Here is a 22,353-nt window from a genome sequence, read left to right as displayed (position 1 = left end):
TTCAACATTTAGTACATTAATTGTTATTGATTACTGATATCAACTTAAAGGAAAACTCCAGTCAGACTTACTTATACCTTTTGTACATAATTATTTTGCATTGATTACTGCTATCACCTTAATGGAAACATCCAGTCAGACTTATTTCTGCCTTTAATACACTGGCATTGCAGTAAAATCCAGTCAGACGTATTTCTGGTTTTAGTTCACTTTTACTGATTACTGCTATCAACTAAAAGGAAACTTCAGTCTAGATGTAGTACACTTGTACTGATTACTGCTATCAACTAAGTAAAAGTCCAGTCAGACTTATTTCTACATTTAGTTCATTTACTGCTTTGGGTGATAAATTAGCACCTCAGTACGTTATTCAACTTTGTTTTCTTGTAAGGAAGGTTTGTATTTTAGGATTTTCCTGCAAAGTTTATTTAAAACAAAACACTTGTGGCAACATCATTTACGCGTGTAACACTAATCCCTTTGTCATGACAAAATATAAAGAGTGTAGATTATTGATTTGTTAAAATGTGGTCTGTATTTACATTGTGATAATTTTACATGTACAAGTTAACGAGTGTTTGGTCATTCTGGATCAAAGTGTTAAGGCTAATGATTTCGTATACAATACCTTATGTTCTTCAATACATCTGAGTATCATTTCTTGTTCAGGTATGGACACTGGTAGGGTTATCAGTTTACATCCTAGGTGTAGTCCACGTGATAAGAACAGAATAAATCCTCCAGCAAAAAAGAAAGGTGTCACGGCCACAATTACGTCATTGCCACTTTCTATTCTTAGCCCTCTGGGTACACTGTTAAAGGAAACATAATATGATTATCAACGCATTATTATACCCTCAATGTATGTGTTCGAACAGAAAATAAAGCATTTACACCCTGGTCAATTTATGCCAACAATGCGGGTCTACGTCAATGGTTATACAGTATTCGACATATGAGTCGAAATATTGAGAATCGCCATTATTTTTCCTTTTTTTCTGAATTTAGACTTGTTCAATATGTTTCTTGATTTAGCCGGAAAATACTCGTAGCATAAGAGATTTGTCAATATGTGTGACTGTCAAAGGCACTTCGTATTTTCTTTGGCAGATTGAAGAAAGATATTGTGAAATAAGTAGATGTTATTCCCCCAATATTTTTCTTCGTTCAGCCAAGGAAAATACTCGTGACCTAAAGGGCTTTGTCACTACTTGTCTACCGACTCGTAGTGACAAACCCATACGTCACGAGTATTCGCCGGCATTGAAGAAAAATATTGGAGAATAACACGGTTATACTACCATCAGCAATATCAAAGAAAAATCGGGGAAAGCAGTAGCAATTTTGAACGTTTTGACTCATATTTAGAACACAGCAGAACTGATGACGAAGACGAGCGTTGTCGTGACGTAGAACGACCAGGGTATAAATGTCATATTTTTGCCTTATGCATGGTATAATACTTCAAGCATTGCTAATGTTTCTATGACCCAGACCCAATTGACCGATCGCCCTGAGCACTGTAGCCACGCCCCCCTTAGTTACCGTTGCTACTACGACAACTTCGCACGTTTTGCATGGTTTGTCGTAGGAAAAACATGGCGTCCAACGTGGCGATCGCTGAAAAATACTATACATAATTTGAGAGTTCTTTATCGTTCCACTGCCACCAAGGCAAAGATTTTACATCATAGCCGTCCCCGTTCCTGTACAACTGGGTACGTATGTATTTATTTCACTGATGTTTTCATTGATTTTCACATTTTGATAGCAATACTATTTGTTTTACAATAAATTCCACTAGGTGACCGTGATAAATCATCAGATGAGAAGTAAACTAATATGATTCACCGTTGCATCGCTACGATATAGAATATTATTATGAATAACAAGTTTGTTATTGACGAAAAAATGGTTTGATTTGTATCCTCAATGGTATTACATACCAATCACACGTCTATTCCATCAATACAAATAAATGCAAAAAGTAGAAACAGCGCAATTTATAGCATTTTACGGTATGAGAGGTCACTTGTTCGACTTGCAGGATACGATGTATCAAAAAATGAAATAAAGCGTCCTGGCCTGCACGGTGTGTAATTTGTTTACGTACGTACGTACGTACGTGCAGTGTAGAGGCGTACAGTAGGTAAACTGGGGAAGGCAAAAAAACCCCACACCACCCCTTGAATTCACAATTTTAAATGTCAGTCGTGCCGACCGTTATAAGTGCAAAACTCAACGGTTTTCTAAAATAACAGTCGCCATCAATTAACTATTCACTGCACACGACAACGTAAGTCAACTGCAACGTACCATATCATTTCTATTCTAAATTCTTTTTCTTTCACAAGTAATGCACAGTGAAAAAAAGAAACACATATTAGACTTGAAAAAATAGACACTCGTTTAAGTTTACCTCAAAACAGTACAGTTATTTTGCAGATTATTACTGTCAGATACTCTCAGAGTATCAATTTCTGATAATCATAATCGATTAATCATAACAATAACTTATGGTAATAAAAAAAACACGTTATTTTCTTTCTGAAGTCCAGTTGATCAACAAATACTTCCTAATTTTATGTTTATTTTTTTCTATTTGTATATTTATTTCAAACTTGACTAGTCAGTGTTAACTTTGTGGCACTAAACAAGTTGTATACGTAGCTCTCCAAGAATGGGTATTTCTTTGTCTGGCATTTACAAGCAATACAGACACCCCACACTGACAAAAGTGAACCAATATGAACTGTGAAGCCAGTGAAGCCCAGATTTTCTTTTTTAAATAGCAAATATAGAGACGCAAACAATAAATTCCTAGACCATAGAATTTGTAAAGTTCGTTTGCATACAACTAAACAATAGTAATTGACATTTGTTTTACAATCTCTGATTTATTACACAAGGAAAAGAACTTGAAACTCACAATTCATGAAGTGATTTAATTATCCAACACCAAATACAAAATCTTAAAATGACAATAACAAGTCCAATGTTTGTTTGTCTTTGATAATGTCTTGTAATATTTATAAACAGAAAAGAAAGTTCAAAGGAATTATTACTATTGATTGTCATGAAAAAAGGTGTAGCAAAGTATGAAAGGAGCATGTAGCTTGTAGAATATTTTTGATACATAAGCCATGTTATTCATCAGCTGCAAAATTCTTAACTTTAAATCAGAGACACTACAGGATCTCCTTTTTAATTCGTAGTCAGAGGATTTTAAATGTTAAGACATTTTCATGTGGTTACTTTATCACTCTGCAAACCAACATCCACTAGAAACCACTCCTGAAATTATAAGAAAGGAGATGACATTATTATTCATGTTTCATGTATATTTTTGTTTTATTTTACAGGCAGAACTTCTGTATCTAATATTCAAGGCATCAATCGACTGCAACATTGTTTGTGGAGATGTTGATTCTAAAAAATATGAGTTGACTGTTTTTAAGTTGCTATGACAGCAATGGGTAGTAGCTATGCTGAGGTCACCATTAGGTGTTAGATGGATTATCAACACACAAGTCATCAAAAGAATATGAATAAAGGAAATGTATATGCATCAACTTAGAACACTAAGTCTTCTGAAAATATTGAAAACAATCGTTCTTTTTTTATTTTCAACATTTCATAGTGTCACAACAGTGAGATATATACATTATTATGTCTATGATGCATGACACACGAGTATAAATTAATTACTTGTAATAAAATTTCCTGACAATCTGAATGAAGTACCATTTTTCATTTGTTTTGACATGATATTGCTTTTAAACTGATACTACAAAGGGTTATATAGAAACAAATGTAGTAATGTTGTTTCACTATATAAAAACATTCTTTTCACTTTAATTTCTGATAAAGGTCACCTTACTTTTACATGACTAAATTATTACGCTAAATGAGAAATAAGGTACCAGTTGTACAAATTAAAATAGGCCACTACTGTACAAGTATAAATACTTTCCCCATGTACAAATCATCTTTGTTTTTTGTTTATTATTTACTTACATTTGTTTATTCATATATTTTGGGGGTTGCTCTTGCAGAAGATATTTCTTGCTTTTATTATTTCAATAAAAAATTTACTGAAAATGAAATGGATCAGATGCACAAGTAGTGATGTAAAATATTTCAACAATTTAACTTTGATTTTGAGCCATGTCAGTGGTATTTACAAATTCTGATAATGATATCTAATTGCAATCTTGTTGCTTGACATTTTTGTTTTGTATCTAAATTCACTAAAGCAAACAGGAAATACACCTAGAGATAAAATACCTCTTATTCCATCTAAAAGAAATTTGATAACTTCTTTGTCAAAGGGACTATAAAAACAGTCAAAAGTAAAAAAATGGTAGTTACTAAAATGCATATATAGCCTATGTAGGTCCAACAATATTACATATACTTTCACCATTAAGATATATCACATTATGATAAAAATTCAGTTATTGATCGTATGATCCCTGAAACCAAAGAGTACATAATGGTGAGTAATGAATATAAAATATAAACAATAAATAAAAACATACAGGTCACCCAGTGTGTCAATCCCGTCAAAAGGTCACAAATTGAAATGACGACTTTCTTTCAAAGGGCAATATACCGATATTACGGGAAGGCCAGTATACAAAATGAAGAAATGGTGTTCATTGATGTTACCAAACTATGTCCCTGCACATTTACATTGACTCGTGTTTGCCTGTCAAACCATGGATGTAGTACGGTTCAAACACAGGCCGAACCATTCACTGCATGCACTCGATCGTACTCAGAAATACAAGTTTCACTGTCGACAATGGATTTATGCGGGCCAAACTTGAGAGAGGAATGTTTAGCATTAGATGTAAAAATAAACATGAAGTCTTTAGTTGAGTATAAAATTTGGCACACAGAAAGCACGGGGTACACCGCCAATAACTGCGTATGCGTATGACACCATGACATTGCACGTCTGTACACCAGAAACTACGGCAATACGTATGCGGTATAGCCAACATTTAATTTGGCCGCCACCATGACCGACAAGATAAAGCACTAATCATAGGCAATTTTGGGCTGAAAAAATCTAATTTAATTAATAGATCGATGGAATAGTTTGACTCACAGTAATATCAACATACATACCTCAGAACAAATGCGCGTAAATTGTCGTAATGGCGGCCCATCTTCTTGATCGTGTAGGTCAACATTGTCGATATTTTTTCGGCTTCAGAAACTGTAAAAATAAGATTCAACCTCTCTATCCTTCGGGATAGTGATCATTGATATTTTACCGATCCCATAACTAGTATTTCACGATAATTTTAATGTTTGTAAGCAAATATTATATACGAGAACCGATCGTAAGGTCAAGGCCCTTGCATTCAATACACGCTGAGAAACTACGACAGATTGCTTTGGTTGTCGTAGGCTGTGACACGTGCAAGTGCACATGGCGGAATTACGCTCTTTGATTGGTCAATGGAATCTGTCAATCAATCTCGGCGATCGGTCAATTGGGCGGAGGGCAAGTAATTGATATATCTGAGATAAAATACTTCCTTCATCACAGGTCTGCAGTAGTTGAATATAATTTTTCTTTGGAAAGAATTACTCTATTTAAAGGGGAACACCACTCCAAGAAATATAGGTATTTTCAGTAGCTTTGAATTCTGGAGAGAATCATTTCATGATTGTATGTCACACAAATTTCACTTGATTACCTCTATTGAGCTTTCAGTACTATATAGCCTCATGAGTGTTAGTAGGCATGAATATTAATTAGATGAGGACTTAATATTCATGACTCCTAAGTGATTATTTCCTCCTGAATCGTCAGATAAATTCCATGAATATGCATTGTTCATCTAATAAATATTCATGTCTGCTTAGACCCATGAGGCAACGATACACCACTGAATGAGCAATAGAGGTGAAAAAGAGTTTAAATATGGTGTTATTTGGCAACCAAGGGGAAATCCCAGCAACCCCATACGTATATTTCCTGGACTGGTGTTCCTTTGATATTCCTTAAAAAGGTACTCACTTCATTTCCTCAATATTTGATATTATATTATGGTGAGTAATCATAACACCTTTAGGAAGTCCAGTAGTACCACCTGAGTATAGCAGGATTACCAAATCTTCCTTAGGATTGATTTTAATACCAGTTGGAAATGCAGAACCATCATCTCTCATTAATGTACTGAATGGTTTACATCCATCAACACCTTCATCACCAACTACGTATATACCCTATGTATGTATGTATGTATGTATGTAAAATTAGTCTATGAGGAAACATATAATTCCTTCACCAGTTATAAAACCTTGATCCAAGTAAACACAAGTAATCTCTTGGTTATGCTAACACAACTATAGCATTGAAGAAAATGCAGAACCACAATCTATACCGTTTAAAGCCTGACATCCTATATTTAGGGTGCAATTACTGAAACCAAATCATTTAAGGATTAAGGATACTGATTGGTAAACCGATTTTATAGGTAAAAATCCACCCATAAACTCACAACCATATGTATGTGTTTATAGATGCTTCCTATATTTACATATAGAGATATACATACATACGGACAGACAGACAGACAGACAGACAGACAGACAGACACATAAATAGATAGTGTGTGTGTGTGTGTGTGTGTGTGTGTGCAGATCATGAAGTGGGAAGCTTCCTACATGTAAAGCTGAACCAGGATATGGTGTTTTCTTAAGTTGTAATACATACCTTTATGTTCCATACTCGTTTAACAGCTTCTTTAGCCTTGTCAACACAAGATGGAATTGTTATGATCCATTTAGCATCAGTGTGATCAAGTTGGCGTGAAAGTTCAACTACAAAAAATGTTACAAAACCATTTCATACAAGATATTATCATGAATGTCTATATTTTAATCATTACACAGGTTAGAGGGATCAACTGATATCAGAATGATGGGTTATGCTGCAGACTGGTTGTCAAATACTAAACAAATTTATTCCAGGTAGAGATGTCACGCATTCCGGGCATTTTACTACAGTGGTGCTATTCTATGGAACAATCTGCCCCATCCATAAGATCGGTTCCGAACCCATAGATTTTTAATACAGGACTTTAAGAGTGTAGTCTGGTAATGTAATTGGATGTCATTTTAAAGTACTGTGTGCCTCGTTAACTTTTTGTCCTAGTGTGTCCCTTGTTTGTTTTTCTATGTACGTAATCTTGCAACAGATTCCATTGCCAGAACAGTGTTTAAGCACTGAAATAGTGTTTGTATATGGATGACAAATAAATAAATGAATAAATTCCAAGACTAGTTGCATGTGTTCGAACAAAATCATATCTAGATTCTAGGAATTATACCCTGATTGTTCTCATTTCATGGCTCCACAATGCACGTCTATGCCTTTGGTTCTACTTTGCTAAAAATATGAGTCAAATGATAAAATCGTCATTGTAATCGTAAATTTTTCACGAATCACTTCCAAAGGTATTATTGTGTCATTCTCTAATATTTTTCTTCATTTAGTCGGAATCGTTCTTATAACCAGTAACAGAGTCCAGTACTCATCTTCCATCTTGTGGACTAGTGTTTCCTTTAAAATCGATACTTAAGTGTCAATTCGGTCTATATGACCTTGCCCTGTGTAAGCCTAAGCCCAATCTGATTCAAATCTGATGTGGTGAAAGCGGCTTAGATTTCTTTTTTTACCTCAACTTCCATCGTTTTGTGTCGTTTGTTTTCGATTTGTGTTTATGAAGGTGATGACTCCGGGCATGAAAAAAACAATAACAAACTAAGGAAATCAAGCCATATTCATCAAATCAGATTTTGATTAGTTTGGCCTAAGTCGACCAATTTCACGGTTTCCACAAAGGTAAAGCATAAAATATATTTGTTTTCTCAAAGCTATCCGTACATTATAGGAAACCATGGTGACAAAAGAAAGAATCAATATTTGCTGTACTTACCAACTGTAAAGGTTGGATTTATAGGACTAATGACGCCACCAATGGAAGCAACGGCATAAGATGCTATGGAAAACTCTGGCATATTGGGTTGGTACAAAGCACAGACATCTCCATGTTTAAAACCAGATTTGACCAAACCACTGCCACATCTACGAACGAAATCTTTTAACTGTCTGTAGGTGTAGCTATGATTTGAAACTGCATCAACCTGAGGGAATGAATAAACGTTGACGGACTTATCAGTTCGACTTACACAGTCCGTGTCAAAGGCGGACAACATTTAAAATAAACCGACTATCCATTAGACAATATTTGTACCCAACACTATTTCCTCCAATAATAATTAATTTATACTGGATATTTCTAAGTATAAATACTTGTCTCTCAAGACGCCCAAGTGAGGGCCATCTCTCATGGGCTCTGTGTTAATGCAGGAGAAAAACTTGAGGAGATCACACAATAAGAAAAATTCATTTGAAATAACATATGCCAAGTCCTAATTTGTAACTCAATACATTTAGGCTTAATAAATGTGTAAAATATTTGTTACTCTACGTACAATAACAAACATTTTTCACATAGCTTAGCTTTTTGCAATATATTGCGTTACAAAAACAGACTCTGTCAATATTGTTTCAAATTGACTGTTCAAGTAGGAAGCCATGATGAAATTGTTTTATAAATTAAAATTCCCAAAAATAAATACCCAATCCTCATCGATATAGCCACTTTAACCAATTATTAATAAAGTCCTATTTCGGATTAAGATATGAGTATGGGATGACCTGGGATTGAACTATGGCCCAATAAAGTAAATAATTGTAGATAACGACGAGCGGTTAAGTCTGGTCACTGATGTGAGAATAAAATAACGAAAAGTTGTTGTCTGTATAATGAAATTCATATACTTTACCATAGCGACCCTGTCTCCATACTCATCAAACTTCGACATCAGATACTGTGGTAAGGAGACATCAGTTGGTATTTGCAAATCAGCAAACTTGCTTTTGATAATACCTAGATGGTAATATTATAATGATATGTATAATATATCATAGCCAATTTATTTGATGAAATGTCAATTGCAGATCCTATGTCAGGACAAACAGCATCTTAAGAGGGGAACTCAATTCCACGAAATAAAGGCACTTTCATAAATATTGGATTTGGAGAGTCTGATTTCCAAGAGACACCAAATTGAATCTTTTTTTTCACTTTCGTGGTGTGTGACTGTCTTAGTGCCATTGTTGCCTCTTGGTAATCTGCAGACATGCATTATGTATTTGGTGAATAATACATCAACACTCCTAAGTGATTATTAACTTCATCTAAAAGCATTACTGGTATTGTTCATCTAATACATATGTATATCTACTAACTCCCATGAGGCAACTTTGGACCACTGCTAGGACAATGAATGTGGAACAACTTTCCATTGGGTGTTTCTTTGCAATCGCGAGAAATTTATGTGATGTGAAAATAAAGTATGTATGTATGTATGTATGTATGTATGTATGTATGTATGTACGTACGTACGTACGTATGTTTGTATGTATGTATGTATGTATGTATGTATGTATGTATGTATGTATGTATGTATGTGTGTGTGTGTGTGTGTGTGTGTGTGTGTGTGTATTGATGAATGGATTGATGTTAAAGATCCTCGCTCTGTGGGAGATAACATTGAATCACCTCATTCTGTACATCCATTCCAAACTACCACTGCCGTGTTTTGAACATTCATTCCTTGCCCACTCATCCACAAATCACATTATTTCCACCTATTAGAATACTTTTGGTCGTAATTAATTTTTTTTACAACGAAAACTACTTCACATATTCATTGATCTTTCACTAGTGTGATCATGAACTGAATGTCTTTAATTAAAATACTCAACGTTGTTACTTGAGACAAAATCCTTTTGCAGCACCCGGATGAAAGTGGGCGTTTTCCTCCAATGCTTTTAAATTTCTATTCTCGTAGAGAAACATATAAAATCATGTCACTTACCATGTCTCTGTGTTGAAATGCATAGATACCTGCTGAATACTTGTTCACTGACGACGGGTTTTGGTGTGATTGATGTAACGACGGATGACTTCCATTTCTCTACTAATGGTTTACACAAGCCCAGTGTACGTTTGAGCTGCCTTACATTCAACATTGTGAAACTGCATCACACGTACACACACAAACGAAATGAAAAGATCAAATAAGTTACGAGCGCAGTGTCACTAAATTGACTGTTTCTGTATTGAAAAATTGCCCTGGGCAATCCATGTCCGACTCCTGGCTTTTTGTGGGTCTTTGAGAGTGAAGAGCATACATGCATGTTTCAACATGCGCCATGTCGTACTTTTAAATACATACGCCCGAGTGCTAAAACGACATACCCCGATCGATAAAGTCGGATCGGAGATATACCTGCCTTATGTACTTTAATGTTAGACTTGGACAGACTTTGCTCGCTACTGTCTATGCTTTGCCAAACACATCTCTCAGAAGAAAAGAGCGCACTGTATGTTGTCAATAGTCGCATATAATATATATTGAAGCATCGTGGGTTCATATACCAGTGGAGGGTCTATGGTGGGGTGTATGCCATCTGTAAACTTTAGACCCGGATGTACAAAATTCCAGAGAAAACGACAGTTCAGATCTAGAGTTGTGGTGTCAGTAGTGTAGTACAATGTAGTCTGAACTCAGTGTCAGGGTTGAGGGACTTTGGTTGATTGCAGACTGTGATACCGTGGATTGCGGAGAATGTGCATCACTTTCGTACTCACCTTAAAAGATTGTACCTCGATTGAAAACTATGCCAAGCCTGTCAAGAATGCCTGTCTTGATATACCTGCAATGCTTCCTTTGCACTACAGGTAGCGTACGTGACTGTCGTGAAACGTCTACTTCGCCCTACTTCGCCACGTATGTAATTTATTCTATTTACCGACCCACAATTATGTACTAGGTCAGAGGGTTGCAAAGAAAACAAGGGGTGTTTCCAGTGTGATATAGTTTTTCAACTGCCAGTGCAAGATGGGGGTCACTTGAGTGGTGACCCTAAAACGAATGACAGAAAACGAGAGACAGGCATTAACTTCACTGTATGTAAACAGTGGAATGACACCCTTTTCTACATTCAGTTAGTTGAATGACACCCTCTATACTTATTAAGCAAGCGGAATGACAGCCGCCACTCTGTAGAAGAATTGGAATGACATACAGAAACTTCAATGCTTTGGAAAACGAATGACATGTCCGCAGAAAAGAAATATCGAGTCTAGATTGGATTAAAATTGCTGGTATAATTAAAAAATCTTGTTATATAAGGATTTTATAATGAAATCATCAAAGGCACAGTTGGCTATGTTTGACCCTCATGACCTCATGACTGGTACAAGCCAAAGGTCCGCTAAGGTCATGAGAGAGTGTGAACAAAACAAGAGGCAACCAAAATGAGGCTAGAATAGAATTTCAGTATTCAAATATGTATATATACCGTCTTCTCGAATGTATACCTTCTTTTTCATATACAAGGGACAATCATTTGACATTCAACTTCGCTTCCTTTTAGATTGAAGAAAGTTCAAAGCGATTTTGGCATGAATTGAACGTCACTAGACTATTTTCTTTGAATTCGCAAATAACAAACTGATGTAGGGGTTTCAATAATGTCCTATTTATCTTTTTTTTTCATATTGACATGTCATCTTACCTTTAATTTACTATAGCTATATACCCTTTGAAAATCAATGATGCATTTGCTTAATTACGGATTTCAGGAATTGAGTAATATCTTTGGAATGTGTGCTTCAAATCTCATATACATCGATGATAAAAGTTTCTGTATCCTATAGCTTGTTTGTGTTGCATTGGATTCTGAGTAATTAGCATAATGAATGATTTTTGGTAACTAGGCAATATCTCAGTTTGGAATGCATCCTTCAAATCTCAGTGTGTCCTATAATGAGTAATTAGCATAATGAATGATTTGTGGTAACTAGGCAATATCTTTGGACTATACTCTTCAAATCTCGTATAATTCAGTGCATACAATGACGATAACTTTAATGTATAAAACCTTGTTAAGGTCTTTAATAAACTAGGTAAACGTAATATTGTATATTTGATATTTAGTGAATTTACTTTGAAATCCTGTACTGCCCAGTACCATCTTTACAGCCGTACGCATATGATTGCAGTTATCGCTAGACTCTGTGATGGAAGACAGACTGGCAGGGGAATGACAATGATGGTAGTGGCAGTGGTGTATCTAATGAGTAGATTTGTCTTCCGACGCACAGGACAACAGCACCGTACATTTCAAGAACAGAAATTTCTCTCGAAATAGCCGGGCATTTGGGAAGGATGGTACGAACATAAAAAGTCTGTGGCACGGATGCGCACGCATTTTATTCTCATCATCCCTAACAACGAAAATCTACTTATTTCACAAGCGAAACATCATCCAGAGCCTGGCTGAAAACGAAAGTAATGAAGGTTCTTCACGTGGCGGCAGCAGCAATAGGAAGTCGGCCGTTGACACCAATGATGGAAAAGACGTTCAACAACCGTTTCGCGTGAACACGGGTACGACTTTACTGTAGCAGACGAAAGTCATGAACAAATTGATGGAAACACAGACAGTAAAGTTGACAAGGACAGTACATCGGCGAAATTCACTTGTAAAGTCTGCTTTTCGGACACTGTGTCGTTAGTGGGAGTGAAATGCGGTCATCTAATGTGCACAGACGTTGTTATGTCAATTTGAAAAAAAGTTACGAAACATTTGATAGACCCATTTTGTAGATGTAATTTCGTAGGGTGTAGAATGTTTTAGAGTTAATGAACACTTATTTTACTCGTAATTCGCTGATTTGTATGCATGCATGTGTTTCAACTTCATCTCAGTAACTGAAGGCGATTTCATACACACTATCGTAAAAGGTGGGGAAAGTTAAACATGTCATGTCTTTATTTAACAGTTCCTCTAACAACTTGTTTGGCTTGCATGAAAAATAGTCGTCGAGATTCATTCCCGTACTCCAGAATTTCACTTATTCATACATGTAATGAAATCATGAATAACATGCCTTTTTAGGGTAACAGTTACTACCCCTTTACATGTAACATGTAAAAATGAAATTGCCCAGAGAATGTTTTAATGTCATTTTAAACACAGTCATGTACTTGCTTCCTGTAATGAGTAAACAATGTTTACAGATAGAGCGACCATGTAGAACTGATAATTAAACGTTATTTTACATGTGATATGGGACAAATAGCTGAAACGCGACTCTCTTATCAGTTTGTTTATGTCTGTGAAAGTTAGCCATGTTGTAACATAAAACTCGAGTGTAAGCTTACACGTTATGTTTGAAATTGGCACTAAAAGTCGAATTCGATGCTTAGTATATGCTCTAACATATACCATCTACCAACGGTCTAAGAATTCACTAATCTCACAAAATTCTTTACTGTAGTAACGTTTCATCATTACACGTATTACTGTCACTGGTACACAACAATGATTACCTGTAAACTTTGTACACTTTGTACACTTGCGCCCCTTACATAAAATGGTATGGTCAAATGAAAAGTTTGAGCGCCCGTTTTTGGTGATGAACATAACAGGTTGACACTACTTCACGTCGAAAGACGATTGTTGTCTTTTCTAAATGGCATGTATCCGGTTCTAAAATTCGAAAGTTCGGTTTTAGGAGAACGAGTACTGTGACCTCGCCAGGGGGGATTCAAATGTCTGGACGTCTACCCTATCATCCTCAAACAGGACAACAAATCTAGACATGAATGTATCGAGTTACGTCACGTTAAAGCACGTACAACGTAAAAAAATCACGTCACTTTAACATCGTAAATGAATAAACTTATTACGTTACGTGATGTCATGAAATTCGTGAATTTTTAGGTGACCTCGCTAGGGGTTCAAATGCCTCAATGTCTCCCATTTGTTGCCTTCAGAGATAGATTTCACGAGACGTGCCAATGTCTTGCCTACATACAGTAATCGCATGTATATTTACGAGACAATGTTTCATACCTGTCGAAGGTTTAACATACCGTCATGTTTGCAGAAAAAGATATCGCGAAATTCCTCAAAAAATACGGAGACATATTCTCATTTTCACGTGGCTTTGAACATAATAAATTAACAAGAAAAAACATACCCGTTTTGCGAGCTTTTGTAAAAAAAAAACACGACAATTCACTTTGTACATGGTGTGAAAGTACCTTTTAGTTGTACCATAATATTCTGTCGTTTACCAAGGAATGTCAACGTAAAGAATTTTTCAAATGGATATTATTTCGTAGTGTTTTTAACCACGCGAATGACAGAACACAACAATGTCATCTTATTGAATATTGGATTTTCAAGTTACAGAGATATACCACCCCAAACGCATATTACAATTGCATGGGAATATTACCATTCTTGACGATTTTATCGCAAACGAAAAACAACTGGGGGTGACTGCTGACGTCTGGCTTTCTGCATGATGAAACAATGGGTTTATTAATCTGGTCACGACGTGTGAACATATCATAATATCATATCAATATCATATCACAATAACAGCTGGGTAAGGCTAAGAGCGTATAAGCTGGTCCGCCAAAACAAATTGAAATAGTGTCAATAATGACCTTTAATTATGGCTGTAGTGAGAAGTCAATGTTCGTAGAATATTTCCAGTGTTCCCAGAGAGAGTCCACATTGTTCTTAAAGTTAAAGCAGTTAAGTGAATTTGATGTGACAAGCGAAGTAGGCAAACTATTCCTTATGTTGATTGATGACTCTGTTTCCGAAGAAGTGAGCAAACAAACAGCGAGCCATATTATTTGACAAGAAAAGACATATGAAATGGTTCACAAAAAGTAGACGTATAAAAAACGTAACGTTGTGATTTTGTAACGGTTATGACACGCTATATCCATGACCCAATTCTCACAGAGAGGCGGTGCGTTGACTGGACAGAAATTACGGGGGGCGGGGGGGGGGGTAGAGGTGGTTCACTATTTTTTGCGCAAGGGATTAGAGGGGTCACTGATATTTGTGCATGCATTTTGGGGTGGATCACTGATTTTTTTGTGTTGGTAGTCAATCAAATAAAAAATCATTGTTATGATCTCAAAAGTGTGTGTGTGTGTGTGTGTGTGTGTGTGTTTGCAGTAGTAATAAGGGAAGGGAACTCCAAACACCATCAATATTAAGAAAGTGTGTAACAAGCTTTTACTGTTGGAGTGGTTTATTTGTATTCTGTGTTCTGTGTTTATTTTGATTATTTGGTCACTAAGGTTAAATTCTGTAAAAGAATAAGGTTAAAGGGTAAGGGGAGGGAAATCGTTGTAAATATAGTAGTAGCTGCCACTAGGTGGTAACTAACTGACTTCCATTGATTAATTGTCGAACTTTAGCCAGCACCAACCAAAATAAAGTTGAACGTAGTCTACACTTATTGTCGTAGCGTTGTCGATGTGGTCTTCTTCCGATGTCTCTGTGGTTCAGTGATTCAGGAATCAGGGAGGGGAATCATGGTATGGGGTTAACGACCCAAAGATCGCCAGAAAATACGCTGGAGGAGAATATCTCAAATGAAACACTTGACTTTGTTTTTTTTCGAGGATATTGTAAAAGTTAAACAGACCACAGTTGCTGCACTTATCACCATTAGCCAAACTGGTTGAAGGGGGGGGGGTATCTCTCTAATATCTCTGCCGTCTAAGGTACTATCTACGTAGCTATGGGGTACCAATTCACACCTTCTAAATCCCCCTTTGTCTTACACTATCCAATACTGATAAGACTTCAGTAGCAACTCAGACAAGGAGTTGGTTATAACCCGCTACACAAACTTTAATATTAGCTCCGGTAGAGGACTGCTAATCCCTCCCGTACATGTCAAACAATGTGTCAACATTATGACAGATATTGGCTATAAGGTACTATCTACGTAGCTACGCCGGGGTGGACCACGCAAAGTCCACTCTCACTAACATCCGATCAGTAGACCACCACACAAAGTCTACCCAGTACCTTCACTAGTATTGCATTGTATCCGACGAGCAACACCTGAAACAGACTGGCAAAATCTGCTCCGAGTCGTCGAGGCTCTGAAGTTTACCACTTACATAGAAACCTGCTAATTTACTTTTGAATGATTCAGTTGTATCCTCTTTGTGTTAATTTATTTATTATTAGAATTTTAATTTGTTTTGAAAATTGTCCTCGTCACTGCACGTAGTAGTGCATAGTAGCACTTCAATTACCCCTCGATAGACTGTAACAGTGGGAGTGTATATGATGTATGACATTTCCATCCAATTGTTGATCCACACATGCCAGTCAGTTCGAATTCACCGTTTAATGTCACTGATATATTCGGGTGCACACACACACACACACACACACATTACACGATATTGTGCAAGCCATGTTGGGTCGGGGATGGACTGGAGAAGAGCGCATGTGTCAGGGGGTAAAAGGACAGGATTTGTGGGGGCATGGGACGGATATTTATGTAGCACATAGTCAAACATACAAAATACACTTGCTCACAACAATGCAAACGAAAAATACATACATTATACGACAGAGTCTAGTTCAATTCAACTTGTATTATTATTATTGTTATTATTCTTTCGAACAATTTGGTTCATTTCTATTGAGTGAAGTGATTTTGTTCAAACCGTGGAGACTAAAATGATTCGTTAGAAATTTAACTTTCTCACAGTTCTTGATACAAGTCATCTCCACTTTCATTTGCAAAATCATGTTCTGCATGGCTTCTAATGTTTTCATGGAGATCTCTGTTTTCCGCTTGTAGTGATGCAATTTCCTCACCCTTCTCGACAAGTAAACTCACCAGTCTCTCCATCAGTTCGGTGGTAGTTTCTCTGTTTTCTGCTCCGAGTAATTCTATTTCTTCGTCGTTTTGACGTAGTGAACCGTTTTCATTCACAATGGTGTCGTTCATACTGATGAGGGCTCGTCCAAGGATAGGCGCGTTTGAACCGATTTCATTTAAGGCTGTACTAACCTCGTCATCTGTACATCTTGTTATCGGTCTGTTGACGTGTTGGCGAATCATTCTTTCGATATCTCTCCTTTCTTTGTCCAAATCCATAATGCTCTGGTTGTTTGAGGAAATCCTGTTTCTCGACCTCTTGGTTGTGATATCGTTAAGTGTCTCCGTAACTCCAAGCTAAAGCCACCTTTGTAGTCGACGGTTTCTAATATATTGTCATAAAATTGACTAAGTTCGGTGTTATATGTCGTTTGGAATAACCCACCGGTTCGGTGAAAGATAAACGAGACCAAAGAACGTTAACGCCGGTTTCGACTCGTTCTGAATTCTCTTAGGGTAGCGCACTCTTTTAATACCAATCACGAGCTACATTCTCTTTGTTTTGTTGTGTATTTCACGTCAACAGCAGGTGGCTACTTATTCGTTATTTAGGGGTGGACCATTTGATATCCTGGGGGGGGGGGCTTGGAAGATTTCGAGAAAAAAAAGATGCCAAATGGAGTTGCTTGAACAAAGAATCTCCGGATATGAGTGGGTGACGGAAATAAAAGGTGGACCACTGCTGCTAGAAAAAATGTCTTGGCAGGGAAATGATGCACAGGTTCGAGTATACTGTTCAACCTGCTCGTACCGCTCCAACCAGGACACTTGTCAGATCATGACAAACATTTTCAAACACATGTCAGGGACCAGTCAGTTTCGTTGGCCTGTAGTACATATTTATATTTGTTCTTGTCTCTTTCATTAATTTTTTAAATATTACTTCATGTAAGGGTTCAAACATAACTATACATAACATTATACATATACATGTATTACCTAGCTACCACACTAGTTACAGAATCTCAAGTATGTATTTAGTATGATTCGAAGAACTTGATAACTTGATGGCGAAAGGTGAGAATGAAGAATGTAATACAACATATATGAACAGCAACACGTGGGTCTGTTAATAAATTCGTTCGTTTACTTACACGAAAAAAAAAAAAAGATTACGCCCTGTAATGGGGCTGTTCAACGAACATTGTCTTTTGGCGCCAAAAAGTGATTGCCCAACGTTTTTATGTTTTGCTTTGGAAGACAAGTTGACAAATGACACGAGTGTTTTTCGGAAAGTTTGTGAACACGAGGTATTTGGAATAATCGTTATCCTTTTCTAATAGATAGCAAAACGCATTCAAAGAGTTCAACACTGTTGTAACTTGGCTTTTTAACTTTTTTAACTAACCCCTCAAAAACATATTCATGTTGTGAAGACATGTTTAGTAAGGAAAACATCACACTGTTAATACACACACAGTGACCCTCACATCGCCAATAATACATATATATAGATATATTTGTGTGGACTGGTGGAGCCAGCAGTGTACAGTGTTTGGGTTTGGTAAAAAAAATGTACATTTTTCAACTTATTGCCAGGGGAAGAAAAAATTGGAGATGGGATGGGATGGGATGTGTGGAGTAAAGTGTTTAATCTCTTCCACTGTGTGTCACACACACACACCACCACCACCACACATTACATCCCCAATAACACAGACATGCAAGATATTTAAAACTAAATGTGAAACTTTAATTTGTGTATCTCAATGTTATTACATGATTTTGCAAAGTAACAGTAAAAATGTTTTGAGTGGTATTTAATTATTGCATTAACAAATTTTTAATTTATTGTTTTTGTATTTCTTTTTTCTTTATAAGAACAACAATCCACACAGAATATAGTGTCATAAGAAGATCAACCAGTAGTTTTGCGACGGTAGTAAGCTACAGTAATTTCAAATTATCATGGTATAGTTTCTTGGGATTATTAGACATCGATAATAGTAAACATTTTATTTGCAAAGAATGTGGCTCATGCCCAGATAAAATAGTAATGGATGCAACTACACTCGCCTTCAGAAGAAATTTGGCACCTTGGGCAAATTTCCTGACTGAGCAGACGAAAAACACACCAAGTTCAAAGACAGGTGATGAAAGGTGATTACATGTATACCATTATAGTTTTGGAGAAGAAGATTTTTCATGTATTTTTAATAAAAAGTCCTATTTTAGACCTAATTACCACATTTATGACAAAAGATGAAGCTGGATTTAAATATAAAGTTGACGGATGGACAGATGACAATCAAAGGTCAGGCATCAAGCTACCCTTACAGCTCCATTGACTGTCTTTGACAGATGAAGCTAAAAAGTGACTCGCCCCAAGACCTCCCACTCTAACCCAATCCTGTAATTTATGAAGGTTCCATACACCACTGTTCTAAGTCTTCAAGGAAGCCTTGTACTGGCTTTTATTACATTGAATACTAATAATAATTTAATTCTTTTTTTCATTTATTAGGTATAAATACAGTGAACTGTTATTTATCAGTCATTTTCCAACACGTGTATTGTTAAGGTCGTACTCCAATGAGCAAAAGGGAGTGTCTGAGGCTGAACTTCATGAACTGGGTAAAAATATCGAGAAATATCAACCTGCCATGACAAGTTTACTCACCAGACTGATTGCAGAACATGTACCCCTCAGGTCTGGCAAGTGGGTAATTGCCACTGAATGGAGGCCATCCATTCAATGCTTAAGTGCAAGCACCCCTGTATGTGGATTTCTACATCCCGGCGCAAGACTGTTGTCATTCAAGAACATTGACGCTACAATATTTTGTGACCTAGAAGCACTAAAAACTTTACAAGAACAATGCCCAGTAGTATTTGATTTGATCCACAATCTTGGTGATGTTCCAGCGTCAGTCAAAATCATACTCGAAGAATTACTTCGACTGGCATATATTCCATTTGACAATGATGACAATAGCACTAAAGCTGAACACAACAAACTTGTATATACAAATGTAGACACTACCGGGGGTAATTGTATGTTCTTCCCAAATCTACAAATATGTAGACAAAGAGGGATATACAATATGGACAGTATAAATAACAAATTGCACAGGTGTACTAAAATAAAGTTTGGGCACGAAGTACTAGCTACGACATTACTGTAGCAGATAGACGAAAATCATGAACAAATTGATGGAAACACAGACAGTAACGTTGACAGGGACAGTACGTCGGAGAAATTCACATGTAAAGTCTGCTTTTCGGACACTGTGTCGTCAGTGGGAGTGAAATGCGGTCATCTAATTTAAAATTTGCACACGTTGTTATGTTAATTTGAGAAAAAGTTACGAAACATTTGATAGACTCATTTTGTAGATGTCATTTCGTAGGGTGTAATTCGCTTATTTGTATGCATGTGTTTCAACTTCATCTCAGTAACTGAAGGCGATTTCATACACACTGTCGTAAAAGGTGGGGAAAGTTAAACATGTCATATCTTTATTTAACAGTTCCTCTAACAACTTGTTTGGCTTGCATGAAAAATAGTCGTCGAGATTCATTCCCGTACTCCAGAATTTCACTTATTCATACATGTAATGAAATCATGAATAACATGCCTTTTTAGGGTAACAGTTACTACCCCTTTACATGTAACATGTAAAAATGAAATTGCCCAGAGAATGTTTTAATGTCATTTTAAACACATTCATGTACTTGCTTCCTGTAATGAGTAAACATTGTGTACAGATAGAGCGACCATGCAGAGCTGATAATTAAACGTTATTTTACACGTGATATGGGACAAATAGCTGAAACGCGACTCTCTTATCAGTTTGTTTATGTCTGCGAAAGTTAGCCATGTTGTAACATAAAATTCGAGTGTAAGCTTACACGTTATGTTTGAAATTGGCACTAAAAGTCGAATTCGATGCTTAGTATATGCTCTAACATATACCATCTACCAACGGTCTAAGAATTCACTAATCTCACAAAATTCTTTACTGTAGTAACGTTTCATCATTACACGTATTTCTGTCACTAGTACACAACAATGATTACCTGTAAACTTTGTACACTTGTATTTGGTACCACGAAAAGGAAAGTCAGCTACTTGCATCATTAATATGACCTACATGTAGCTCTCAGATCACCGATTGATTTGTAGGTAGATAAAGTGTAACAGTAGCAGTGAGAAAATCCATCTAGTCTTGATTCAATATTAAAGTCACTCTTTATTTTCAATTATTATCAAAATTGTATTAAATGATTGTGAAAAGCTAAAATAATACATGTTAATTAATAAATTGGTAGTCAACTGGTTGATTACATAGCACCCCTTACATAAAATGATATGGTCTAACGAAAAGTTTGAGCGCCCGTTTTTGGTGATGAACATAACAGGTTGACACTACTTCACGTCGAAAGACGATTGTTGTCTTTTCTAAATGGCATGTATCCGGTTCTAAAATTCGAAAGTTCGGTTTTAGGAGAACGAGAATTGTGACCTCGCCAGGGGATTCAAATGCCTGGACATCTACCCTATCATCCTCAAACAGGAAAACGAGTCTAGACATGAATGTATCGAGTCACGTCACGTCAAAGCATGTACAACGTAAAAAAATCACGTCACTTTAACATCGTAAATGAATAAACTTACGTTACGTGATGTCATGAAATTCGTGAATTTTTAGGTGAGCTCGCTAGGGTTTCAAATGCCTCAATGTCTCCCGTTTGTTGCCTTCAGAGATAGATTTCACGAGACGTGCCAATGTCTTGCCTACATACAGTAATCGCATGTATATTTACGAGACAATGTTTCATACCTGTCGAAGGTTTAACATACCGTCATGTTTGCAGAAAAAGATATCGCGAAATTCCTCAAAAATACGGAGACATATTCTCATTTTCACGTGGCTTTGAACACAATAAATTAACAAGAAAAAACATACCCGTTTTACGAGGTTTTGTAAAAAAAAAAAAAAATTCACTTTGTACATGGTGTGAAAGTACCTTTTAGTTGTACCATAATATTCTGTCGTTTACCAAGGAATGTCAACGTAAAGAATTTTTCAAATGGATATCATTTTGTAGCGTTTTTAACCACGCGAATGACAGAACACAACAATGCCATCTTATTGAATATTGGATTTTCAAGTTACAGAGATATACCACCCCAAACGCATATTACAATTGCATGGGGAATATTACCATTCTTGACGATTTTATCGCAAACGAAAAACAACTGGGGGGGGGGTGACTGCTGACGTCTGGCTTTCTGCATGATGAAACAATGGGTTTATTAATCTGGTCACGACGTGTGAACATATCATAATATCATATCAATATCATATCAGAATAACAGCTGGGTAATTATAAAGGCTAAGAGCATATAAGCTTGTCCGCCAAAACAAATTGAAATAGTGTCAACCATGACCTTTAATTATGGCTGTAGTGAGAAGTCAATGTTCGTAGAATATTTCCAGTGTTCCCAGAGAGAGTCCAGATT

At 36.4% G+C, this 22,353-nt stretch overlaps 2 protein-coding genes across 2 annotated transcripts in view; one reads left to right on the top strand and one right to left on the bottom strand.

The window, feature by feature from the left end:
- Positions 1-17,313, bottom strand: part of LOC144445373 (putative 4-coumarate--CoA ligase 1) — a 22,349-nt gene extending 5,036 nt beyond the window's left edge. The window contains exons 1-8 of the mRNA XM_078134912.1: positions 16,958-17,313; positions 11,321-11,338; positions 9,973-10,011; positions 8,875-8,978; positions 7,962-8,169; positions 6,737-6,843; positions 6,038-6,246; positions 629-812 (exon numbers count right to left, since the gene is read on the bottom strand). Of these exons, the coding sequence (XP_077991038.1) occupies positions 629-812; positions 6,038-6,246; positions 6,737-6,843; positions 7,962-8,169; positions 8,875-8,978; positions 9,973-10,011; positions 11,321-11,338; positions 16,958-17,105 (1,017 nt within the window). The 5' untranslated portion in view covers positions 17,106-17,313. The remainder of the gene's footprint in view (positions 1-628; positions 813-6,037; positions 6,247-6,736; positions 6,844-7,961; positions 8,170-8,874; positions 8,979-9,972; positions 10,012-11,320; positions 11,339-16,957) is intronic.
- Positions 17,314-18,882: 1,569 nt separating this feature from the next.
- Positions 18,883-20,011, top strand: LOC144445372 (uncharacterized). Its single transcript, XM_078134911.1, has 2 exons — positions 18,883-18,986; positions 19,351-20,011. The coding sequence occupies exons 1-2, from the start codon at positions 18,883-18,885 to the stop codon at positions 20,009-20,011; spliced, it is 765 nt and encodes a 254-aa protein (XP_077991037.1).
- The last annotated feature ends 2,342 nt before the right edge of the window (positions 20,012-22,353 follow it).

This window comes from Glandiceps talaboti, chromosome 14 (assembly GCF_964340395.1).
Source record: "Glandiceps talaboti chromosome 14, keGlaTala1.1, whole genome shotgun sequence".
Lineage (NCBI taxonomy): Eukaryota > Metazoa > Hemichordata > Enteropneusta > Spengelidae > Glandiceps > Glandiceps talaboti.
This window is presented reverse-complemented; position numbering and strand designations above follow the sequence as displayed.

Bases quoted from the DNA above. Each gene is read 5' to 3' on its own strand.
- LOC144445372 (XM_078134911.1), top strand. From the start codon at position 18,883: ATGGATGCAACTACACTCGCCTTCAGAAGAAATTTGGCACCTTGGGCA. The intron at 18,987-19,350 runs GTGATTACATGT...TTCATTTATTAG, and splicing joins TCAAAGACAGGTGATGAAAG to GTATAAATACAGTGAACTGT.